Source organism: Monodon monoceros, unplaced genomic scaffold (genome assembly GCF_005190385.1).
Source record: "Monodon monoceros isolate NGI ecotype Baffin Bay Population unplaced genomic scaffold, NGI_Narwhal_1 Super_Scaffold_6, whole genome shotgun sequence".
In the NCBI taxonomy this organism is placed as follows: Eukaryota; Metazoa; Chordata; class Mammalia; order Artiodactyla; family Monodontidae; genus Monodon; species Monodon monoceros.
The window spans coordinates 18,463,650-18,488,569 of NW_021703783.1; the positions used below are offsets into that span (position 1 = coordinate 18,463,650).

The window sequence follows — 24,920 nt, forward strand, 5'->3', positions numbered from 1 at the left end:
CTTCCTGTCTCCTTCCTTTATCCAAGAAGCCGCTGGGTAAGAAAAGGGGGTATGGCATTAAGGGAAAGGTCAGGATTAAGAAAGATGGAATAATTAAGGATTCCTTTCCCTCCTCCCCTTTCTTTTCATGCCACAAGTTTGGCAGGACAATACTGAGAAACTTCCACAGGAAACAGCAAATCTGAAATATGCTGGGCTGGCTTAAGCTTTTTATCTGAAGGAATCGAATAGGGCTCTATTTTCAAGTCTTGCAAAGTCACCTGCCAACCAAATGTAGTTCAAAATTGTAACATGGTTTTTCTTCTTGGTCTTTCTCTCAGAACATTTCATTCATCACCGCAAAATCTTATCTGCATGATTATATAATCAACTTTTGAATACTATCTTTCTTCTAAGAAGCAAATAAAATATCAACAAGACTTGTGATGTAAACAATCTCACTTTGAACCTTTTATGAACAAATAGATATGAAACAGCACACTTCTCTGTTGTTTTGTTTTCTGAATTCCTTGATCTTTCAATAGCTTTTCACAAAAGAATTAATTCACAGAGCACAATCAGTGAACTCAGCAAAATGAAAGCAATTCAGAAGGTTGCCATTGTTACTAATATGCAAATCCTATCTATTGTTTTATTCATCCTTAATTTAAGTCTAAATGCAAAAATAGCAATTTTTCTCCCCTCTTTTTACACAAAACAACTTAAAAGTAATATATATGAATATATTCATTTAAATATTTGTAAGGATACCATGGAAAAATAGGAAGAAGCTAGATTTAGCTTTCAGCTGCTAGGATTACAGGCACACTTCTGTTAATATCTGATTTAGCCAGGTCACTACTTAAAGTCTAAATTGCCTCATCAATAAAATTCAAGAGTTGGAATAGAAGAATGATTTTTAAATTTTATTTTAGCAGCAGAATCTTTTATTCAAACAATCTCAGCCAGTAGAACTCAATCTATAAAACAAATAAAAGTGAATGGTACTGTTTGGTGGCGATTGGAGCCACTCAGACTCCTGTGAACAGTTTGAAACAACTGCTTTTAAAGGTCTCTGAGGTCCTTTTTATTTCAAATAGACTTGTTAGGACAGGAGGTTGTATGACTTTCTTCAAATTCTATTCCACTTTGACACTCCATTCATTGTCTTAAATTTCAAGCTCCTTTATGGTCCATCAAGGATTCTTAACTAATTCATCTCTGCATTCCTTATGATGCTTAGCTTAGTCACTTACAAAGAATAAGTATTTGCTGAGTAAATAAAATTTCTGGGATACTATGGGGTTTATAAAATAATTCGCTTCCACATTAAAGTTTGAAAACATAGGAACTATTTCCTTAAAGGAAGTAATGAAAAGTTTATACATTTTCTCAAATTTCTATGAGAAACAGTTTAGCTCTACAATAAAGGAGCAGGATAAGAGGTAAGATGTCTTAGTGTATATTCTACTAATATATTTAGAAGAAGAGTATGTTTTGAAGGGTTATACCAGAAAATATTTTATATAAAATAATATTTTATATTATTTATTTTAAAATGTTATTACGCTAAAAGCATCTACGTAAATAAGTTATTTTAAACTTTATAAGCTATTCATTTAGAATAGTTGCTGGCAGCTCATAGAGACAATTAATTTGCATTACATTCAAGGAAAAATAGGACTTGACAGGAGGCATTATTTCCATTTTATAGATATAAATATTGAGATAAATAGTGAGCAATAGCAAAATTTAGAACACTATACTCCTAAGTAACTACTTGGGCTTTTTCTTTTTTGGATAATGAAACTCATTGCCTCCTATAGATTCTTGTGATGGGGCTTAAAATTATACCACACAGGGGAAAAAAATTGTTTCCTTATGAATAAGACAATGTGCCTCCATTTTACTAACTTGCTTTAGATGCTGAACTGCAAAATAAATCCACATAAGAAGAGTCTGCCAAGTCCTCACTTGCAAGATTGCCTTTAAGCTATAAAAAATTACCAGCTAATAACATTTATTAATCAACTATTAATACCAAGCATTTATTATTACCTAGGACATAGTATTTCATATATTGTAATTAATACTTTTATTGCTCTAAGAACTTGATGTATATTATCTCATTTAATTCTCACAATAAGATATCATTTATATCCATAATTTACAGACAAGAAAACTATGGAATGGAGAGGTTAGGTAACTTGCCCCGAATCACAGAGCTAGTAAATAGCAGAACCATGAGTTAAGGCACAGATGGCTGCAGGTACCATCCTTTTAACCTCTCGCTAAATAACAGTGCCTCTTAAAATATTAATCTAAAGATAATGTCTTAATATAATAATAAAATTTTTTTCTTTAGTCTATGTTATTTTCCCTCTAATTATCCCCTGCTGAGAGACTAAGTTTTCCTGTATATAATTAATTATGAAGACTTCCGCCCTAGGTTTAACAGTTATATGTAATATAATTTACATATTCCAGCTGCATGCTTTGAGATTTAGCCATACAAATAATGGATAATATTCGTGGATAATATTCAACAGTTTTCTGGCACCGCAACCAGAGTTTGTTTCTCTTAAGGAGCATCTGTCTTCATTTGGGTTCTTTAGCCTCAAGATTCTTATTGGTTCTATTAAGGTGATAACCTTTACTTACGTAGAATTTTACTCCTAAGATTGCATTTGTCTTCGTAAGACATTCCTTGAATAAATTAAAGGATACTAGTAATATAAACTAAACTGACAATTAGGTTGAATGACAAATTTCTAATATAAATACAATCTGTGAATCTGAAGAATATTAGTTTCTCTCCCTTCTTATATATAGCCAAGACTAGAGAACTGAGTAGTTCTGTTTTTCTTGATAAAATGAAAAACCTGTATACTTTTAAAATTACAATAAACTGGTATTGTTCCTAGGATTGCATCTACTGTTGGCCTTGAGCCTAGCAATCCTTTTATGTATAGCAATTAGCCTAGAAACATTTTAGAGTAACCTAAGCATGTTTTGATTAAGAGAACACAGAATGCCATTGAGGAATGGGCATGAACTTGTGACCAGGAAACCTGGCACTGATAAATAGTTTATATTACTTTAGTGCAGGCAATGGGAGAACTTCAAATACAATTTTAAACTTTACCATTTGATTGGTAATTACAATAAAAATGGGTAGTGTGGAAAAGCACACGTGTACTGATGTCTCTGTTAGCACGTAATGAGACAACATGAAGCGGCTGGAAACAAGGAAATACAGAAATAGCATGAAAAAGACACTGCCGGTACTGTCTCCATTGCCCAAATGTCAAACAGCTCCCGGGAACCCTAGGGGTGGTAATAACTGTGGAAGTGGTTCCTACTAGGTTTTTCCTTAAAGGAGATTCTTGAACACTGCTGGGTTCTGACTCTAGCCCATATGGGCCTGGAAGAGTCAGAGAAAATGTTGGCTGCACTTTTTCAGGCCTATTTGCATATGTTCTTTAGTATGCAGAATGTCTCTGTATATAATTTAATTGTTGTCGAGGTTTTTTTTTTTTTTGCCTCTATTAATACATATGCAAATGACTCACACTTGCAGCTGTGCTGTCTTAATCATATGTGTGCTTCTGTCTGTCTGCCCTGCAGGCTCAGGGTCGAAGAGAGAGGGAATTCATTCTTTTAACCTGCAAGACAACTCACTCACACAGACAGAAGTCTGAGAGCAAACAACACACCAGGGTTGCGACTGAAATGTTGAGCAGTTGATCATTTTTCACCCTGCATGGAAATGACTGTGACGTAAGAGTTAAACTGAATAGTAGAGTGTCTAGGTAGGTAAAGATGAATATTTTACAGATATTCATCCTTGTAAGTATTCATCCTTCAATAAGAAGGTAAAAAGACTCATATCTAGACCTCTCCACATGGTTATTTCCTCGTTACTGATTTTCTAGGGGTTTCTCTTGGTCAGACACATAAAGCCACGCTCATCTACAAGGCTCTGGGAAATATGAAACATTTATCTGTGTCCTGTCATAATTATTGACCTCCTTCAGAGAATGGCAGGAGGTTGATAAAAAGATGAACTTCACTTTTTCATCTACATCTACCTTGATGTTACTCTCTATCAGATAGAAACTGAAGCCATTTCCACTATGACTTCCATGTACCTTTGATAGCTAGGAAAAATGACTGATTTTAGTTGATATTTTGTATAATTCATTCTCTCCTATGATCACATGTCATCTATCATATTCTCTATCCCAGAGGATTCATGTTATTGATATTACTGGTTGCTGGAACTGTAGCCCTATGTGATTTCATTTATGACAATTTGCAATTTTGAGTCTTTATTCCAAAAATATTATTATGCATTTTAAAAATAGTCCTACTAAAATCAGTAAAAGGTGAATTAATTCAATAAAAATTCTTGAATGAAAGCTACTTGCTTAGTTGACTAAAATATGACCATCCAAAAAGAATTTCAATCTTTTTTTCCCCTGCTTATCACTATTAATCATTGGTTGGAGTTGACATTTTTGGCTTCCTATAGGTAGAACAGGTGGCAACCATCTTTTGGCCAACACAAATACAGTATTTATAAAGTGAGAAATAAGTGGATAAATATTTCCTTTTAATTTCCAATCTTAGAAGCCTTGTTAAAAAACAGAAATAGGATACACTACAAATCTTACTATTAAAAAGTTCACGATGCCCATTAAGTAAAATGCAAATTAATGACAATGAATATGAGAAATAAATGTTAGATGGACTGCTGCCATCATTTGGTTTCATTAATTAGAAACAGACAATTTGCTTAGCTGATTTTATCTAGTCACAAATATCCAAAAGATTCAAAGTGTAAGTTATTTTGCTTAAATAATTAGACTCACTTCTTCATATTGAAATGAAGCTAGATTAGTTTTCTGTATAAGTTAATCTCCCTCCTTTAAAAAGAGACAATATTAGGAGAACAAATATCAAAAGGCATCCTTGGCTCTTGGAAGAAAAATAAGTAGTTTGAAGAGGAAGGGGAAAGAAAAAAAGAGAAGAGGAGGAAAAAAGAGAAGGGGGTAAACAGTATATGAGATTGCTAATTGGCTAGTTACTGTATTTTGATAATATACCTTTCCATTATTTAGAAATAATTTCCTTTAGTGTTGTATTGGCAAGGTGAGTCATACTGAGTCAAAAGCACCTCTATCAATTCATAGTCTCATCTACGCTTGTATATCCGTTAACGAACAACATAGGAATAAACTAATGTTGAAATGTCTGGTCTTTTATTTATTTATTTATTTTGCAAATTATAACTTTAAAGGAATTACACAAACTGTAATAAATGCTAAAACGCATTCTTTATGCAGCAGCCCAAGGTTACAAATAAGATAAAGGGAAGAAGGAGCAGAAGAGATAGAGCTACAGATTTCTCATATGCTAAGAATCTTTTAATAAGCGTTAAAAATATAATGTTCCCTGGTATTTAAATCAATATAATTTATTCCAGAAATTAATCAAACACTGCTGTGTTATTTTATTTAAAATGATTATGACCATTCGCTCATGATAGTTTCTTCATTTTATTCCTATGTACTGAGCACCAGCTACTTGCTAGGCATTCCCTGCCCCCAGCACGTGAGATACATTATGATACATTATTGGACAACAACAACAACAAAATGACACTCCCTGCTCTGGTGGAGTTTAGAGAATATTTGAAACAGGCAGACAATAAATAAGGAACATAATATGTAAATTATACAGTATGTTTGAAGATGACTAGTGCTATAGAAAAGGAGCAGAATAATAGGAAGTGTGGTACCTCTGGGAGGGTTATTTTATGATTTCAAGCGGTTAGTTAGACTAAGTCTAGGAGAGATGACATTAGAGCAAATTCTTGAATGAGGTGAATTAGCCTTCCAGGCAGAGGGACAGGTAATGCCAGACTCTAAGGTGGGAGCATACTTTGGCAAGTCAAGGGACATTTAAAAGAGTCTAGTGTAGTCGCAGCACACTGAACGAGGTAGTGTGGAGCAGAACTATCATAAACATAATTTTAAAATACTGTAGTGCCAAACGAGGTAACAGGTACGTAGTGTTTTCATAAGGATGGAAATTAATTTATATAGGAAATTAATCATTAATATTCAGCTTAATTCCACTATTTCAAAGAAGAGTAGCTAGTTAACAAAAATAGATAATTTATTTTAAGTGTAATCTTTTTTTTTTTCGGTACGTGGGCCTCTCACTGTTGTGGTCTCTCCCGTTGCGGAGCACAGGCTCCGGACGCGCAGGCTCAGCGGCCATGGCTCACGGGCCCAGCCGCTCCGCGGCATGTGGGATCTCCCCGGACTGGGGCACGAACCCGTGTCCCCTGCATCGGCAGGCGGACTCTCAACCACTGTGCCACCAGGGAAGCCCCTTAAGTGTAATCTTAAGATTCATTCTTCACCCTTTCATTTAATAGATATTTACTGAGTCCATTAAATATTTCAAGCATTGGTTAAGTGCAAATGATGGTGAGTCAGTAATTTCATAGATTTTGCCATCTGGTGGAAGCCAGAAAGCAGGATTTAAAATATATTCTATAAGTGCTATGAGAGGGGAAATACAGTGTGCTCCCAGCGTATATAAGACCTACATTAATCAAGACTTGGGGACAATGAAAACTTCCCTGAAAAAGTGAGGTTTTGACTTGCAACCTCAGGGATAAGTAGGAGTTTGCTTGGTAAAAAAAAGGTGGGTAGTAGGGTTCCCGAAAGAGAAAACATCGCATGTAAAGATCCAGAGGGGAGAGAGAACTTGAAAACACCAAGGTGTAATTTAAAGTATTTAAGTAGGAGAAGGACATGGTCAGATTTTCTAAAATCTTAAAGATCATTCTGACAAACATATAGTAGAGAGTGCACTGAAGGGGCAAGATGAAGAAAGAAAGGCCAGTTCAGGGCTACTGTGGTAAATTATGGAAGCAATGAGGGTAGCCTGACCCACAGAGTGACAGTATCGTGCAAAGGAACAGATGGATTCTTGATGTATTTAGTAGGTAGAATGAATAGATAGATAATGAATGAATAGGTCCAGAGGAAGAGGGAAGAAGGGAAGTTGAACATAGTGCTCATGGTTTCCGGGGTTGAGCCATTTGCTAAGACCAGAAAATGAACAGGTCTGGGGGCAAGGAAGAGAATTGGTGAGGCCCATTTTGTAGTCAGTTTATTATGCGTGTAACGTCTGTGTTTCCTCTTGGTAGCCAACAAATAGTTGGCTATATGGATCTGAAGCTCCAGAAAGACTTAAAACTCTGGAAAAAGCTCAGAGGAGACAAGGACAGATATTTTGTTATAAAAGAAAGAAATAAAATGGTGCCTGGGCACAACATGTTAATTTGTGTGTTTTATATATATAATCCACATTCAGCCATTTTCTCTATATAAATAAAAAATAAATGTTTGACAATGCTTAGGCTATTTTAACTGCTCCTAAAAGTATACAGTAAGGTGATTTTTTATGTATTTTTTTGCATAGTAAGTATTTTATTATTTTATCCAGGAACATGAAGTGATAAAGTAATAAACAGTGGTTTAATTTAAAACATGTCATTTTGCTTTTCTTTTAAGACAATTGTAATCATTATTTCTTCTTTAATAAAGGCCCTGGTTATTGGTTTTACTTAATATTATCCAAGTGTGAACAATTGCATGTAAATGATTATCTCAAAAGAAAACACAAATGGTAGGTAAACAAAGTCAACCATGAGTAGAAATATATTTATAGGGTCCTTTCTTGGATCTAGATGTTCAAAAGGAGAAGATTGAATTAACATATATCTGTGTAAAGAGGTTTGAAATAGACAATGGAGAGTGTGAAGTAGATAGCCATCATGAATCCTGCTGTCTCCTTCAGTATTGCATATAGAGGATTTGTATTAGTACCGATTAATCAGCATTATTGTTATAACTGTATTAGCAGGTTACTAAGTTAGCAAATGTCCTAAGAAGGGCAATGTCTCCAAAGTTTAAAATAAAATCTCCTGTACTTAGAAAAGCAAGTATAATTGTTTTAAAACCATGGATTTTGGACTCTGTGATCCAGATTTCTTCTTTGTCAAATGGAGTTATTAATACATAGCAAAAAGTGTTGTAATAAGAATTAAATGAGAAATCTTTGTGTGAAAGCCTTACCAGAGAACCTAGCATAAGAACCTAGGACTGAATCTCAATAATTGAAAGAGAATCTTAGTAACTGAAAGGGACTCAAAAGTGATGAAGTCTCCTCCAGGTATTATTAAGGGATGGAAAACGGAGATTTAGCAGTATAATTCAAAGCAGAGTATAGAGAAAATTAAAACTGGCTCATACATTATACTCCACTGAGATGAAACTTCTCAGAAGTAGGTTCACAAGATTGGGGTGAATGCTGGGTTAGGGTTAAGATAAGACTTCTGACCAGGCATTGTAGTTAGCTTTTCTCTGACCTGTCTGGGAAGGTTTGTGGAGAAGAAAAGAATTTGGATGCTATTTTAATGCAAAGGGAGGAAGAGTATTACAGGTCTCCTTTGCAGCTGGGGGAAAGGTGAAGTCAAGGTTAGGGATCTGTGAATACAGTGTTAGGAATAGGAGTAGAAAAGTAGGTTGGTGTAGGCACCCTAGCAAAGGTGACAGTAAGTCCACTAAAAGAAAAGCCAGATTCTCTGCCATGACATGCATTTGGAATATGTGTTTGGGTTTGAGTATTGTTTTTTAATCATAAGCAAAAAAAGTCTGTGTGTGTGTGTGTGTGTGTGTGTGGTTACATGTTTATGTTTTAATAGTAGCTAATGGCTTATCATGAAAGAGTTAAGGTTATTAGTTTTCTTGTTGTACTGCAGTGTTGATTTACTGAGATCCTAACAAAACTCATTTATTTTAATGGGTACAATGCCAGTTACACAAAATATCTTTATCCCATTTATAGATCAAATTATAGTTGAGGCAAAAGCAAATATGTTTGGTGTCTTTTTTCTTGTTTTCTGATCAACAATTTTTTTGTATCTTTAAATTTTAACGGAATCTGATATCACATTATAAGGGCAGAAATAAAACTTAATTTGTGTCAAATAGTCTAATACTATCTTTACAGAAAAATAAGTTTGGACTGCTGCCTAACAAAGCTACCTTCTACTAGAATTCTACAATGAAACATAGGAGATGCCTGCAACTTGCCCTCGCTCCCTCTCACCACTAATCCAATGGTGAAAGGAAATGAGAATGTCTAATTTGTTTTGAAAACTGACAGCTTAGATCTCTAAAACTCCTATTTTCCACATTCAAATCTATTGTTGGATATTCTTCCCTCTTCCTTTAATCCCACTACTCTTTTTAGTTTTACTTATTATAGCCACTTCTCTGTATTGTAGTTATTTCTCAGATTTCAAAAGCTAACAAATGTTGTTACTTTTATTGTCCCCATGGCTCCAACAGGTTATTTCCAAGGTTATTTCCAGCTCAAAGAAACAGACACTAACACTGTAGCTTTCGGAGGAAAGGCAGAATAGGAATGGGTGTTATTAACCTCTGTAGAACACAGTATGTCTCAGTTCCTCCTGTGAGACTCAACTGGTTTCTCAGAACCCCACCAGGTCTGACAACTCTCTGTGCTGACCAGATGTAACTGTCTCTTGATGCTACAATTTAAACTATATTTTCCTTATAGGCTAGGGTCATCTGTCATGACAATGCACTTTCATGAATACAACTTAATTTTCTTAAGCATGAGCGCTTTATACTTGGCTTTAATGGCATACTGCGTCTTTCAGGCAAAGGAAAATATAAAACTTCTCACAAGGGGAGATTAATCCTATTATTGGATGATTTGTTATTCCCATTACCTGTGTAACTATAAAGTCCATAACAACAGAAACTAGGGCAGTAGGATTCTGATTCAAAGATTTAAACAGTTAACGAAAGATAACTTTAATATAATTTAATTGATATTCTTTCCAACTCCAGAGACAAACTTTCTAAAATCACTTGGACATCTGGTAAAGTTAGCACTGACATTCATGGATATATGGGAATATGTCTTCTGCCGAGCTAAAAAAGGTCTTAATTAGGATGTCTGGATAAAGTTGTGCTCATTTAGGCACCTGCTTATTTGGTCTACTTATCCTTGCTTATCCAACTGAGCTGGCGTTAGCAGGAGAATAAAGAGTGCTTCAGAAATACTGGGCATCTTGAACAATTTTAAATGTAATTTTTGTAAGCTATCTTGATCCATAAGTATCTGAATATCTTTTGTAGTTTTTTTGTTCTTTTTATCTTGGTGAGGACCATTCTGTGACGAAATTATGGCACACAGTAATCAAAGCAAAACTACGGCTCATTTTGTTAAATCATACCAGGCAATAAAAAAAATTACAATAAACTGTCTTTAGTACAGAAAACTGGGCTAAAAATTAAAAGAACCAACTTTGGGTTAAGAATCAGTAGACATAAATTCAAAAACAAAAAAATGTGAGACAAATATCACGAGTCAGTTTTATTTTGCGTTAACACGATAATAGCTGTTTTCGATATTTACTTAACCTTTGTCTCTGGTGTATTGTTTCCTGACTTACCTGCAGTTGGAGTGGGCCTAAGCCTGGTGTTGCTGCAGCAGCAGCTGCCATGGTAGTTGGGATCAGCTGTACAGGGTAAGGGTCACCTACGTAAGAGAATAATAGAGGCGTCAGCACCTTTTATCTACTCTCCACCTGCAAATTAAACTCATGCATTCACTCTTTCCAAAAGCCTTCTTTTGTGTGCCTTGCTGAGGCCTAATGAAAAGCTCTATTGTGCAGCTTTTTACTAACACTCTTTTCACAATTCTGGCTGAGAGAGGAATGTGAATAAAAGGCACAAGCAATTAAGGCGGAAACCTCATCCTTTTTTCATGATGTATTTAGGAAAATGGGAGGAAAGAGTGTGCATTGATCAGAGGGCTGCACTTTATAACACACACACACACACACATACACACACCTGATAATCTTGATATGAGCATACCAACTCCTCAGCAAATTTAAAATGTTATTATAAAAGGAACTTAACTAAACTTAATTCTATTTTAACAAACTAAACTCTAAAGATTTAGGCCAAGTAGCTTATCTTTTTAATGCTATGTTACAGTCTTGATTCAAATAACCTGTGGACAAATTCATCATAACATTTAATGCATTTTTAAAAGTTATATAAAATATTGGTATCTCTATTATTCCAGAGACAAATGTTTAAAAAAATATACTACAAAGAAAGCAGAAAATAGATGGGTTTTCCCCAAGGGATTTCTCTTTGTGGGAATATCCAAAAAACTAAAATTTTAGTAATTTAAAATTAAAGTTTTAATGCAGATGATCTATAAAAATATAGAGAGACACACAAACATATATTCACATATAGAAGATTATAATGTACGTTTTTGATGTGAATAAAGAATTTTTTCCTCTTAGCAAAGACGTACCTCAGACTTTTTGCACAGAGCCCATGATATGCTAACAGATATGAACACTGTTAGTTGTTTGAAATATAACCATAGCAAAATGTAAAATAACTATTGATATAAGAACAATTTTCTAATATACAAAGCTTTTTGTAGAACTATAATTTGTGAAAAGCTTGTTGAATGTCAAATGTATGGAAATATAACTGAAAATAATAGTTAATATATTCATTCAAAAGTATTTACTGAGGGAGTCCCTGCGCTTGAGAGGCCCACGGCACCATGGCCACCTGTGGAAGCAGCGAGTTGCGACCAAAGCTCCCCGGCCACAAAGGGCCCTGGGCCTCCGGGTCCTGGCGTCACACCCCCTCTGCTGTATCTCAATAAGCAAAAAGTTGTCCCAGCACTATTGTTGAAAATACTACTCTTTTCCACATTGAATAGTCCTGGCACCCTTGTCAAAAATCAATTGACCAGAGGACCTTCAAGATGGCAGAGGAGTAAGATGTGGAGATCACCTTCCTACCCACAAACACATCGGAAATACATCTACATGTGGAACAACTCCTACAGAACACCTACTGGACGCTGGCAGAAGACCTCAGACCTCCCAAAAGGCAAGAAACTCCCCACGAACCTGGGTAGGGCAAAAGAAAAAAGAAAAAACAGAGACAAAAGAATAGGGACAGGACCTGCACCAGTGGGATGGAGCTGTGAGGAGGAAAGGTTTCCACACACTAGGAAGCCCCTTCGCGGGCGGAGACTGCGGGTGGCGGAGGGGGAAAGCTTTGGAGCCGCGGAGGAGAGCGCAGCAACAGGGGTGCGGACGGCAAAACGGAGACATTCCCGCACAGAGGATCGGTGCCGACCAGCACTCACCAGCCCGAGAGGCTTGTCTGCTCTCACGCCGGGGCGGGCGGGGGCTGGGAGCTGAGGCTCGGGCTTCGGAGGTCAGACCCCAGGGAGAGGACTGGGGTTGGCGGCGTGAACACAGCCTGAAGGCGGCTAGTGCGCCACAGCTAGCCAGGAGGGAGTCCGGGAAAGTGTCTGGAGCTGCCGAAGAGGCAAGAGACGATTGTTTCGGGGAGCGCGAGGAGAGGGGATTCAGAGCACCGCCTAAACGAGCTCCAGAGACAGGAGCGAGCCGCGGCTATCAGCGCGGACCCCAGAGACGGGCATGAGACACTAAGGCTGCTGCTGCTGCCACCAAGAAACCTGTGTGCAATCACAGGAGTCTGATTCCAGGAGCCCGTGCAGCTGACCACTGCCAGGGTCCTGTGATCCAGGGACAACTTCCCCAGGAGAACACACAGCATGCCTCAGGCTGGTGCAACATCACACTGGCCTCTGCTGCCTAAAGCTCGCCCTGCATTCCATACCCCTCCCCGCCCTGGGTGCCAAATCCAAAGCTGAACCCCAGAAGCTGTGCCAACGAAGAAGAGAAAGGGAAATTTCTCCTTGCAGCCTCAGGAGCAGTGGATTAAATCTCCAGAATCAACTTGATGTACCCTGCATCTGTGGAATACCTGAATAGACAATGAATCAACCCAGAATTGAGGTGGTGGATTTTGGGAGCAGCTGTAGGCTTGGCGTTTGCTGTATGCGACTGAATAATTTCTGATATTTATGTTTATATTAGTATAGTTATTAGTGCTTGTTATCATTGGTGGATTTGCTTATTGGTTTGGTTGCTCTCTTCTTTTGTAAATACTTTTTAATTTTTTTTATTTTAATAATACATTTTTATTTTAATAACTTTTATTTTACTTCTTTCTTTCTTTTTTTTCTGCCTTTTCTTCTGAGCCATGTGGCTGACAGGGCCTTGGTGCTCTGGCCAGGTGTCAGGCCTGAGCCTCTGAGGTGGGAAAGCCGGATTCAGGACACTGAACCACCAGAGACCTCCCAGCCCCACGTAATATCAAACGGCAAGAGCTCTCCCAGAGATCTCTGTCTCAACACTAAGACCCAGCTCCACTCAACAACCAGCAAGCTCCCATGCTAGAGCCCATGCAAAACAACTAGCAAGACAGGAACACAAGCCCACCCATAAGCAGAGAGGCTGCCTAAAATCATAATAAGTTCACAGACACCCCCAAACAAACCACTGGATGTGGTCCTGCCCACCAGAAAGACAAGATCCAGCCTCATTCACCAGAACACAGGTACCAGTCCTCTCCACCAGGAAGCCTACACAACCCACTGAAACAACCTTAGCCACTGGGGGCAGACATCAAAAACAACGGGAACCATGAACCTGCAGCCTGCGAAAAGGAGACCCCAAACACAGTAAGTTAAGCAAAATGAGAAGACAGAGAAACACACAGCAGATGAATGAGCAGGGTAAAAACCCACCAGTTAACAGCTGATATTTCAGTAGAAACTCTGCAAGCCAGAAGGCAGTGGCAGGACATATTTAAAGTGATGAAAGGGGAAAACCTACAACCAACATTACTCTATCCAGCAAGGATATCATTCAGATTCGACAGAGAAATTAAAACCATTACAGACAAGCAAAAGCTAAGAGAATTCAGCACCACCAAACCAGCTTCACAACAAATGCTAAAGTAACTTCTCTAGGCAGGAGACACAAGAGAAGGAAAAGACCTACAATAACAAACCCAAAACAATTAAGAAAATGGTAATAGGAACATACGTATCAAAAATTACCTTAAATGTTGTCGTACATAAAAAAATAATAATAAAAAACCTCTTAAAAAATTACCTTAAATGTAAATGGATTAAATGCTCCAACCAAAGGACATAGACTGGCTGAATGGATATAAAAACAAGACCTGTATAAATGCTGCCTACAAGAAACCCATTTCAGACCTAGGGACACAAACAGACTGAAAATGAGGGGATGGAAAAAGATATTCCATGCAAATGGAAATGAAAAGAAAGCTGGAGTAGGAATTCTCATATCAGACAGAATAGACTTTAAAATAAAGACTATTACAAGACACAAAGAAGGACACTACATGACGATCAAAGGACCAATCCAAGAAGAAGATATAACAATTGTAAATATTTATGCACCCAACATAGGAGCACCTCAATCCATAAGGCAAATGGTAACAGCCATAAAAGGGGGAAAAAACAGCAACACAATAATAGTAGGGGACTTTAACACCCCATGTTCACCAGTGGACAGATCATCCAAAATGAAAATAAATAAGGAAACACAAGCTTTAAATGACACACTAAACAAGATGGACTTAATTGATATTTATAGGACATTCCATCAAAAACAACAGAATACACTTTCTTCTCAAGTGCTCATAGAACATTCTCCAGGATAGATCATATCTTGGGTCACAAATCAAGCCCTGGTAAATTTAAGAAAATTGAAATCGTATCAAGTATCTTTTCCCACCACAATGCTATAAGACTAGGTATCAATTACAGGAAAAAAAAAACTGTAAAAAATACAAACACATGGAGGCTAAACAATACACTACTAAACAACCAAGAGATCACTGAAGAAATCAAAAAATACCTAGAAACAAATGACAATGAAAACAAGATGACCCAAAACCTATGGAATGCAGCAAAAGGAGTTCTAGAGGGAAGTTTATAGCAATACAATCCTACCTCAAGAAACAAGAAACATCTCAAATAAACAAATTACAGAAAGAGCAATTACAGAAAGAGAACAAAAGAACCCCAAAGTTGGCAGAAGGAAAGAAATCATAAACATCAGATCAGAAATAAATGAAAAAGAAATGAAATACATGATAGCAAAGATCAATAAAACTAAAAGCTGGTTCTTTGAGAAGATAAACAAAATGGATAAACCACTAGTCAGACTCATCAAGAAAAAAAGGGATAAGACTCAAATCAACAGAATTAGAAGTGAAAAGGGAGAAGCAACAACTGACACTGCAGAAATACAAAGGATCATGAGAGATTACTACAAGCAACTATATGCCAATAAAATGGACAACCTGGAAGAAATGAACAAATTCTTAGAAAAGCACAACCTTCCGAGACTGAACCAGGAAGAAATAGAAAATATAAGCAGGCCAATCACAAGCAATGAAATTGAAACTGTGATTAAAAATCTTCCAACAAACAAAAGCCCAGGACCAGATGGCTTCACAGGTGAATTCTATCAAAGATTTAGAGAAGAGCTAACACCCACCCTTTCAAACTCTTCCAAAATATAGCAGAGGGAGGAACACTCCCAAACTCATTCTATGAGGCCACCATCACGCTGATACCAAAACCATAGATGTCACAAAAAAAGAAAACTACAGGCCAATATCACTGATGAATATAGATGCCAAAATCCTCAACAAAATACTAGCAAACAGAATCCAACAGCACATTAAAGGGATCATACACCATGATCAAGTGGGGTTTATCCCAGGAGTGCAAGGATTCTTCAATATACGCAAATCAATCAATGTGATAAACCATATTAACAAATTGAAGGAGAAAAACCATATGATCATCTCAATAGATGCAGAAAAAGCTTTTGACAAAATTCAACACCCATTTGATAAAAACCCTCCAGAAAGTAGGCATAGAGGGAACTTACATCAACATAATAAAGCCCATATATGACAAACCCACAGCCAACATCATTCTCAATGGTGAAAAACTGAAACCATTTCCACTAAGATCAGGAACAAGACAAGATTGCCCACTCTCACCACTCTTATTCAACATAGTTTTGGAAGTTTTAGCCACAGCAATCAGAGAAGAAAAAGAAATAAAAGGAATCCAAATCAGAAAAGAAGTAAAACTGTCACTGTTTGCAGATGACATGATAATATACATAGAGAATCCTAAAGATGCTACCAGAAAACTACTAGAACTAATCAATGAACCTGGTAAAGTAGCAGCATACAAAATTAATGCACAGAAATCTCTTGCATTCCTATACACTAATGATGAAAAATCTGAAAGAGAAATTAAGGAAACACTCCCATTTACCAAGGCAACAAAAAGAATAAAATACCTAGGAATAAACTTACCCAAGGACACAAAAGACCTGTATGCAGAAAACTCTAAGACACTGATGAAAGAAATTAAAGATGATACCAACAGATGGAGAGATATACCATTTCCTTGGATTGGAAGAATCAATATTGTGAAAATGACTATACTACCCAAAGCAATCTACAATTCAATGCAATCCCTATCAAACTAGCAATGGCATTTTTCACAGAACTAGAGCAAAAAGTTTCACAATTTGTACGGACACACAAAAGACCCTGAATAGCCAAAGCAATCTTGGGAAAGAAAAATGGAGCTGGAGGAATCAGGCTCCCTGACTTCAGACTATACTACAAATCAACAGTAATCAAGACAGTATGGTACTGGCACAAAAACAGAAATACAGATGAATGGAACAGGATAGAATGCCCAGAGATAAACCCACGCACATATAGTTACCTTATCTTTGATAAAGGAGGCAAGAATATACAATGGAGAAAAGATAGCCTCTTCAATAAGTGCTGCTGGGAAAACTGGACAGCTACATTTAAAAGAACGAAATTAGAACACTCCCTAACACCATACACAAAAATAAACTCAAAATGGATTAAAGACCTAAATGTATTGCCCGACACTATAAAACTCTTAGAGGAAAACATAGGCAGAACACTCTGTGACATAAATCACAGCAAGATTCTTTTTGACCCACCTCCTAGAGAAAGGGAAATAAAAACAAAAACAAATGGGACCTAATGAAACTTAAAACCTTTTGCACAGCAAAGGAAACCATAAACAAGACAAAAAGACAACCCTCAGAATGGGAGAAAAGATTGGCAAACGAAGCAACTGACAAAAGATTAATCTCCAAAATATACAAGCTGCTCACGCAGTTCAATACCAAAAAAACAAATAACCCAATCCAAAACGGGGCTAAGACCTAAATAGACATTTCTCCAAAGAAGATATACATATTGCCAACAAACACATGAAAGGCTGCTCAACATCACTAATCGTTAGAGAAATGCAAATCACAACCACAATGAGGTATCACCTCACACCAGTCAGAATGGCCATCATCAAAATATCTACAAACCGGGCTTCCCTGGTGGCGCAACGGTTGAGAGTCTGCCTGCCGATGCAGGCGACACGGGTTTGTGCCCCGGTCTGGGAGGATCCCATGTGCCACGGAGCGGCTGGGCCCGTGAGCCACGGCTGCTGAGCCTGCGCGTCTGGAGCCTGTGCTCCACAGTGGGAGAGGCCACGGCAGTGAGAGGCCTGCGTACCGCAAAAAAAAAAAAAAAATCTACAAACCATAAATGCTGGAGAGGGTGTGGAGAACAGGGAACACTCTTGCACTGTTGGTGGGAATGTAACTTGATACAGCCACTATGGAGAACAGTATGGAGGTTTCGTAAGAAAGTAAAAATAGAACTACCGCACAAACCAGCAATCCCACTACTGGGCGTATACCCTGAGAAAACCCTGATTCAAAAAGGGTCATGTACCACATTGTTCACTGCAGCTCTATTTACAATAGCCAGGACATGGGAGCAACCTAAATGTCCGTCGACAGATGAATGGGTAAAGATGTGGCACATATAAAACTGGAACATTACTCAGCCATAAAAAGAAACAAAATTGAGTTATTTGCAGTGAGGTGGATGGACCTAGAGTGAAGCAATCATACGGAGTGAAGTAAGTCAGAAAGAGAAAAACAAATACCGTATCCTAACATATATATATGGAATCTAAAAGAAAAATGTGGTTCTGAAGAACCTAGTGGCAGGACAGGAGTAAGGCGCAGATGTAGAGAAGGGACTTGAGGACACGGGGAGGGGGAAGGCTAAACTGGAATGAAGTGAGAGAGTGGCATGGACATATATACACTACCAAATGTAAATCCGATAGCTAGTGGGAAGCAGCCGCCTAGCACAGGGAGATCAGCTGGGTGCTTTGTGATCACCTAGAGGGGTGGGATAGGGAGGATGGGAGGGAGACGCAAGAGGGAGGGGATATGGGGATATATGTATACGTATAGCTGATTCACTTTGTTATACAACAGAAACTAACACAACATTGTAAAGCAATTATACTCCAATAAAGATGTTATAAAGAAAAAAATCAATTGACCAGAAAAATATATATATTTATTGAGTGCCTGCTTTGTGTTAAACACTACTGTTGACACTAGAAATAGAGCTTTTTGTTTTTTTAATAAATTTATTTATTTATTTATTTATTCACTTATTTTTGGCTGCGCTGGGTCTTTGTTGCTGCGCGTGAGCTTTCTCTAGTTGTGGTGAGCAGGGGCTACTCTCTGTTGCGGGGCCCGGGCTTCTCATTGCGGTGGCTTCTCTTGTTGCAGAGCACGGGCTCTAGGAGTGCGGGCTTCAGTAGTTGTGGCACACGGGCTCAGTAGTTGTGGCTCGCGGACTCTAGAGCATAGGTTCGGTAGTCATGGCACACGAGCTTAGTTGCTCCGCGGCATGTGGGATCTTCCCAGACCAGGGCTCGAACCCGTGTCCCCTGCATTGGCAGGTGGATTCTTAACCACTTGCCACAAGGGAAGCCCCCAGAAATAGAGCTTTAAAGAAGACTCATGTCAAGAGGTGTATTTACTGGAAATTTAATGAAGCTTAAGCTTTGGGGCTCTGGAAAGGGCCCCTAGCAGTGTGTTCACTGGGTCATATGTTTTTATCTTTGCCAGCTCACTTAATTTTTTACTTTGTTGTGATTCTTTTCATAAATATTCTCTTTTGTACTTAATGTATATGAAGATCATATATATATATATATAATTTTCATAATTTTATTCTTAGAGTCCCCAAAATTATATGTTTCAGGCTTCAGAATACCTGAGTCTACTTCTGCCGATGTGGCTTTACAGCTTAAAGGGAAAATAAGACAAAGATAATTCAATGATTAGTATAAAATACAATGACTGTTAAGATAGAGAAGTATACAGTGCTATGGACTATATTGTGGGTACCCCAAACGTAGTCTAAAAGGTCAGAGACAGCCTCTAGGATGAAGTCATGTTTAAGCTGAATCTTGAATTAAATGAAAACTAGCCAGGCAAAGAAGGGAAGCATTCCAGGAAGGAAAATAATTTTCATTAAGACTCAGAGTCAAATGGGAGTGTTATATCATAGCTCAGTCCCTGAATTGCTCAAGTGCAGAGTGCAGGTAGGGAAGTAGAGATAAATGGGGCTGGAGAGGCAATCAGGCCAGATTGTGTATGGCTTTATGTACAATGTAAAGAATCTAAACTTGATCCTACAGGATAAAGGAAACCATGAACATGGAAAATAGATGGACTGAGTAAAACCATTTGGGCTAAAGGTTGGAAGCTGTAATCAACAATAAAAAGATGCAGAACTTTCTATAATAACGTAATGATGGTCCAGACTAGAGTGGTGATGTTGGAATAAAGAATGATGGAGAGGGCTTCCCTGGTGGCGCAGTGGTTAAGAATCTGCCAGCCAATGCAGGAGACACGGGTTTGAGCCCTGGTCCGGGAAGATCCTACATGCCGTGGAGCAGCTAATCCCGTGCACCACAACTACTGAGCCTGCACGCCACAACTACTGAGCCTGCATGCCTAGAGCCCGTGGTCTGCAACAAGAGAAGCCACCGCAATGAGAAGCCCATGCACTGCAACGAAGAGTAGTCCCCACTCGCTGCAACTAAAGAAAGCCCGAGCACAGCAATGAAGACCAAACGCAGCCAAAAAGAGAAAAATAAATACCGTATGCAGCCAAAAAACAAACAAAAAAAAAAGAATGATGGAGAAAGTCAAGTGGTATTTAAGAGGTAAAACTGACAAGACTTAACAATGGTTTACATAAAAGAAGACTCGAGGATGATTCCCAGGTTTTTCACTGGAACAGCTGATTGTGGAGTGGAACTATTTGTTGGATTTGCAAACATGGATGAGAAGCAAGACTGTCAGGTTGGGCATAGCGAAGGGGAGATGAAGGGGAAGGAATAGAGCTCTGTTTTGGACATTTTAAGTCTGAAATTACTATCAGTATCCAAGTAGAGGTGTTCGCTGAGGCACTTGATAAACATGTTAGGATTTTAGGGGAGAAATCCCCATAGGAGATATAAACTTGAGAGTGGTCAGCATATATATGGAATTTTAGCTGTAACCATGTAGGAGTTAACTATAGATAAAAAAAGAGGTCCCAGGATTGGATTATAGGATATATTAACTCTTATAGTTAGGGAGATAGGTAACTAGCAGAAAAACTGAGGAGAAATGTATATCAATTTGGTGTTCCAGAGGCCAAGAAAGATTTTCAGAAAGAATGATCAAGTTTTTCAAATGCTGGATTTAGTGACATAGAACTCATTGGTGACTTCCACCAGGGCAATTTCAGCAGAATGAGGGGGTGAGAGAGCCTAGCTGGAGTCAGTGAGATCAACAGAGAATGAATAAAGAAAGGAACTGGGTGCAGTAAGTGTAGATCCTTGCTTTTAGGAGTGAAGTTCTCAGGAGAAGCACTGATGTCACCTAGGAGTTTCTTAGAAAGGCAAAATTTCAGACTCCACCGCAAACTTAATGTGGCAGGCACACGTTAGAGTCAGCGGAACCCACACTGACTCCCACTTCCTGGTATTTATGTCCTTATGCAATTCCCTCCCCTTGTGGACTGGACCTAGTAACTACCTTCTAATGAACAGAATAAGGCAAAAGTGATGTGATGTTACTTTTGAGATAGGTTATAAAAAGACTCTGGCTCTGTCTTGCTTTCTCCCCTGCCCCCCTTCCCCAGCAAGCAGTTATACTGTGAGCTGCCCTATGGAGAGGTTCACATTGCAAAGGACTGATGTCTTCCAGCCAACAGCAAGCACAAGTAGGAGGCCTGCCAACAACCAAAGGAGGGAGCTTGGAAGTGAATTTCTCCCCAAGTCAAGTCTAGAGATGACTACGGTTCAGGCCAACACCTTGATTGCAGGGACGTGAAAGACTCTGAGCCTGAGCGTGGCTGTGTCCAAACAAATGTTTGCTATTTTAAGCCACTAAGGTCTGGGAGACTTTATCAAAGCAGCAAGCATATACCTTCTGAATTAGAATTTAAATTTTAACAAGATTCCCAAACTATTTGTTTGCATTTGAGAAGTGCTAAAACAGACAATTTTAGTGAGGCATTTTGCAGTATCTATTGGAGGATGTGTGATAAAGAAAACTACTTAAAAGGTATACATTTGTAAAAATTATAGCATGCTTATATGCTAATGAGAAAGATCCAGTAAATAGGAAAAAACTGATGTTACCTGACAAGGCTTCACTTATCATTTGGAATTTTTAATATTTAATCCAGAAAATACTATATCTGATTTTATAAAGGGAAGTTTAGATGTTTAAAAGCTGAATTTGTATTTATGCAAACTAGCTGAAATAACAAATATTATGACTATTAGAATCGACAATTTAAATACTTAAAATTATGTAATTCACTTATATTCCTTATTTAATGACTATAATATTAAAATAAACTAAGCAGAAGTTTAGAGGCTACAGTGCTCTTTACATTGGCAATTCATTTTATATAATTTACTTTCCCTATTGAAAATCAATTAATAAGCACTTATATCATCTACCATGTGGCTAGAATTCTGCTGGGTGTTATGCGAGATAAAAACGAAAAAACAAAACCAAACCTGGTCTCTATCTGTTTACTACAAGTCTCTCTTTTCTAATTATTTGAACTTATTTGAGTAGTATTGACCATCAGTGCTACAGGAGTTAAGGCAGAACTAATTCCAGGCTTCAATATTTAAAGAATAAAGGTGAAAATAAGAGTGAGCTTGGCCTTGAAGATTTGCAGGTGTGGGGCAGATGTTTTAGACAGGGTGAAATGTATCATAGCATGAGCGTGACATGCTGAAGGAATGGAGAGAAAACCAGCTTAACTCACAGGTTACAGAGTAAAGGCAAAAGAGACAGAAAGCAGGGAGCTGAGAAACTTTTCATAATCCAGACTTGAAGATGTTTGGATGCCAAAGGGCAACGGATATGAAATGAAGTTTTAACAAGTTTAATTAAAGAGGTTAAGTAACAGGTCTTAAAGATGACTCTGAGCTCTAACCTAGGGATATAGGTTTACTCATAAATTTGGATTGATGGCAAACACCCACATAGGTGTTTACAGCACTTTCCAACTACCAGCATCTAATTCTTAATAACAAATTGAGTATTATACACATATTTAGAGCTCATTAGTTAAAATCCAGACAGTTCCATAATGCTTAAAAATTGCATATGCATATTAGAATCTTATTATTTTTCATTTCCTACATTCATGAATATATAGTAATGAAATGAATATAGTTATCTTTTCTTTGGATACACATATATATGTGCATAACTATGTTATTCATATGCCATACTGTACATGTGTATAAACATATATGTGTACGTACATACATACACACACACAAGCTAAATAATTTATATATGTGTTATGAGCTGAATTGTGTACCCCCAAATTTTATATGTTGAAGTCCTAACCTCTAGTATCTAAGAATGTAACTGTATTTGGAGATATGTCTTTTAAGAGGTAATTAGGCTAAAATAAAGTCATATGAGTGGGCTCTACTCCAATATGATTGGTGACCTTATATAAAGAGGAGATGAGGACACAAACAACACAGATGGAGGGACAACCATGTGAGGATAGAGGGAGAAGACAACCATCTACAAATCAAGGAAAGAGGCCTCAGAATGAAATCCACACTGTTGATACCTTGATCTTGCATTTCTAGCTTCCAGAACTGTGAGAAAATAAGTTTCTGTTGTTTAAACCACCCAATTTGTGCTATTTTGTTATGGCAGCCCTAGCAAACTAATACAATATGTTTGCCATATACAGCCTCATATCAATGTAGTTGATGTTTAAGTGAATTGGAGAAAACGAAAGACTGGCAGCAAGAATTAAAAAGAGTACTATCACTATTACATATCTGTAATCATATACAGTTTCCAAGATAAACATATGATCAAAAATAGGATATCAACTAATTTCAAAAGGTTTGTGTCTAAGCCACAATATTAATGCAACCATCTCCATCCAACATACAAACATACATAACTTGAAGCATATCTACCTTATTATCAATTTTTCAGATCAAAGATATCCAGAACTAGTTTGATTGAAATTTGCCCTAGTTACTAAGTAAATACAAATACCATAAATGTGAAAAGGGCCAATACAACAATTTAACTCAATTAAGGAAATTCAAAATATATCACATGCATGTGTCAGTGTTCTGAAGTGGACACAGAATCTATAAGACTTCAAAACAAGGTCAAGGGTAGTTCTTAATGGGGAAAGAGAAATTCAGAAACTACTGGGGAAAAAAGATTTTTATTGAAGTAAATACGTCATCTATTTATGCCATCTCTCAATAAACTGCACTAAAATATTACAACAGGCTTATTTTGTTAATACCTCATGAGATACTTAGTAAAAATAAGATAATGGAAAATTCTGGCGTTTAAAGTTCAACCATGTGTGTTATTCAAATTGACTTTCAACTAGTTAAAGTAATTTCTTCTACTCTTTCCTAGGTTTTAACCATTTGAACAGTTTTTCCTTAAGCCTTTCCAAAATTAATTTGCTTCTTCTTTCAAGCCAAGTATGGAAAATTCTAGCTCAAAACTAGAATTTTTCAAAAAGTTGAAAAATATACTGAGGCATGTTAATCAACTGTTTTCAGAATACAATCCGGCTTATAGTATCTACTGATATAAATGATATATCTAATAGTAAATAACCCAATAACCCCTCAGAAAGCATGTTACTTACATTAGTATTAAAGTAATGACTATTTAGATAATAATTATTTACAGTGACATTATTGAAGAGTCTCATTTTGGGGGGCTATATACAGAGTAAGAAAAACAGCAAGGTTATGTAGGCTGAGGAAGATTGTCAAAAGCAAGTATGTTCTTATCCAGGGTCAACTTCACAAACCCTTTCACCCACTGAACTACTATAAAGGTTCTGGAAAGTTTTGTGGCATTATAAAAATTAAAACCTACACACACACACACACACACACACACACACACACACACACACACGCAATCCCTGCCCTAGAAGAGTTCTTAATAAAGTGAGGGAGATAAACATGTAAACCAATCCAGTGATACAATGAGCAAAGTAGAGCACTGGAGAAGGCATCATTCTGGAAACCTCCAGAAAAGAAGAACTTAACCTGGAAAGAGCATCGAGGAAGATTATTTGTTAAAGTATCTCTTAAAAAATGGCACTTCACTACCAAATTATCTTTCAGGACCCTTTTACCACCTACTTTCCATGTCTTCCAAAGTCACACAGTAAGCCTCCATCATGTCATGCAACAGGATTGCTCTTATTAATCATATTCTCAGATTGGAACTGAAAACACCCTGCTCTACCACTCTAACTTCCTGGTGGAGGGAGTTGGGTAGGCGTTCATGGAGGAGTGTAAGACAAAGTGGTGTTAAAGAGGACACTATAGTTGGAACTTAGGAAGGAAGGAAGGAAGGAAGGAAGGAAGGAAGGAAGGAAGGAAGG

The 24,920-nt window shown here is 37.5% G+C and overlaps 1 protein-coding gene across 12 annotated transcripts in view; it reads right to left on the reverse strand.

Annotated features, from left to right (window-relative positions):
- SOX5 (SRY-box 5) overlaps positions 1 to 24,920 on the reverse strand; it is a 999,335-nt gene that overhangs the window by 95,534 nt on the left and 878,881 nt on the right. For all 12 annotated transcript variants that reach the window (XM_029204642.1, XM_029204643.1, XM_029204639.1 and 9 more), the window contains one exon: positions 10,553 to 10,638. In XM_029204642.1, coding sequence (XP_029060475.1) covers positions 10,553 to 10,638 — 86 coding nt within the window. The remainder of the gene's footprint in view (positions 1 to 10,552; positions 10,639 to 24,920) is intronic.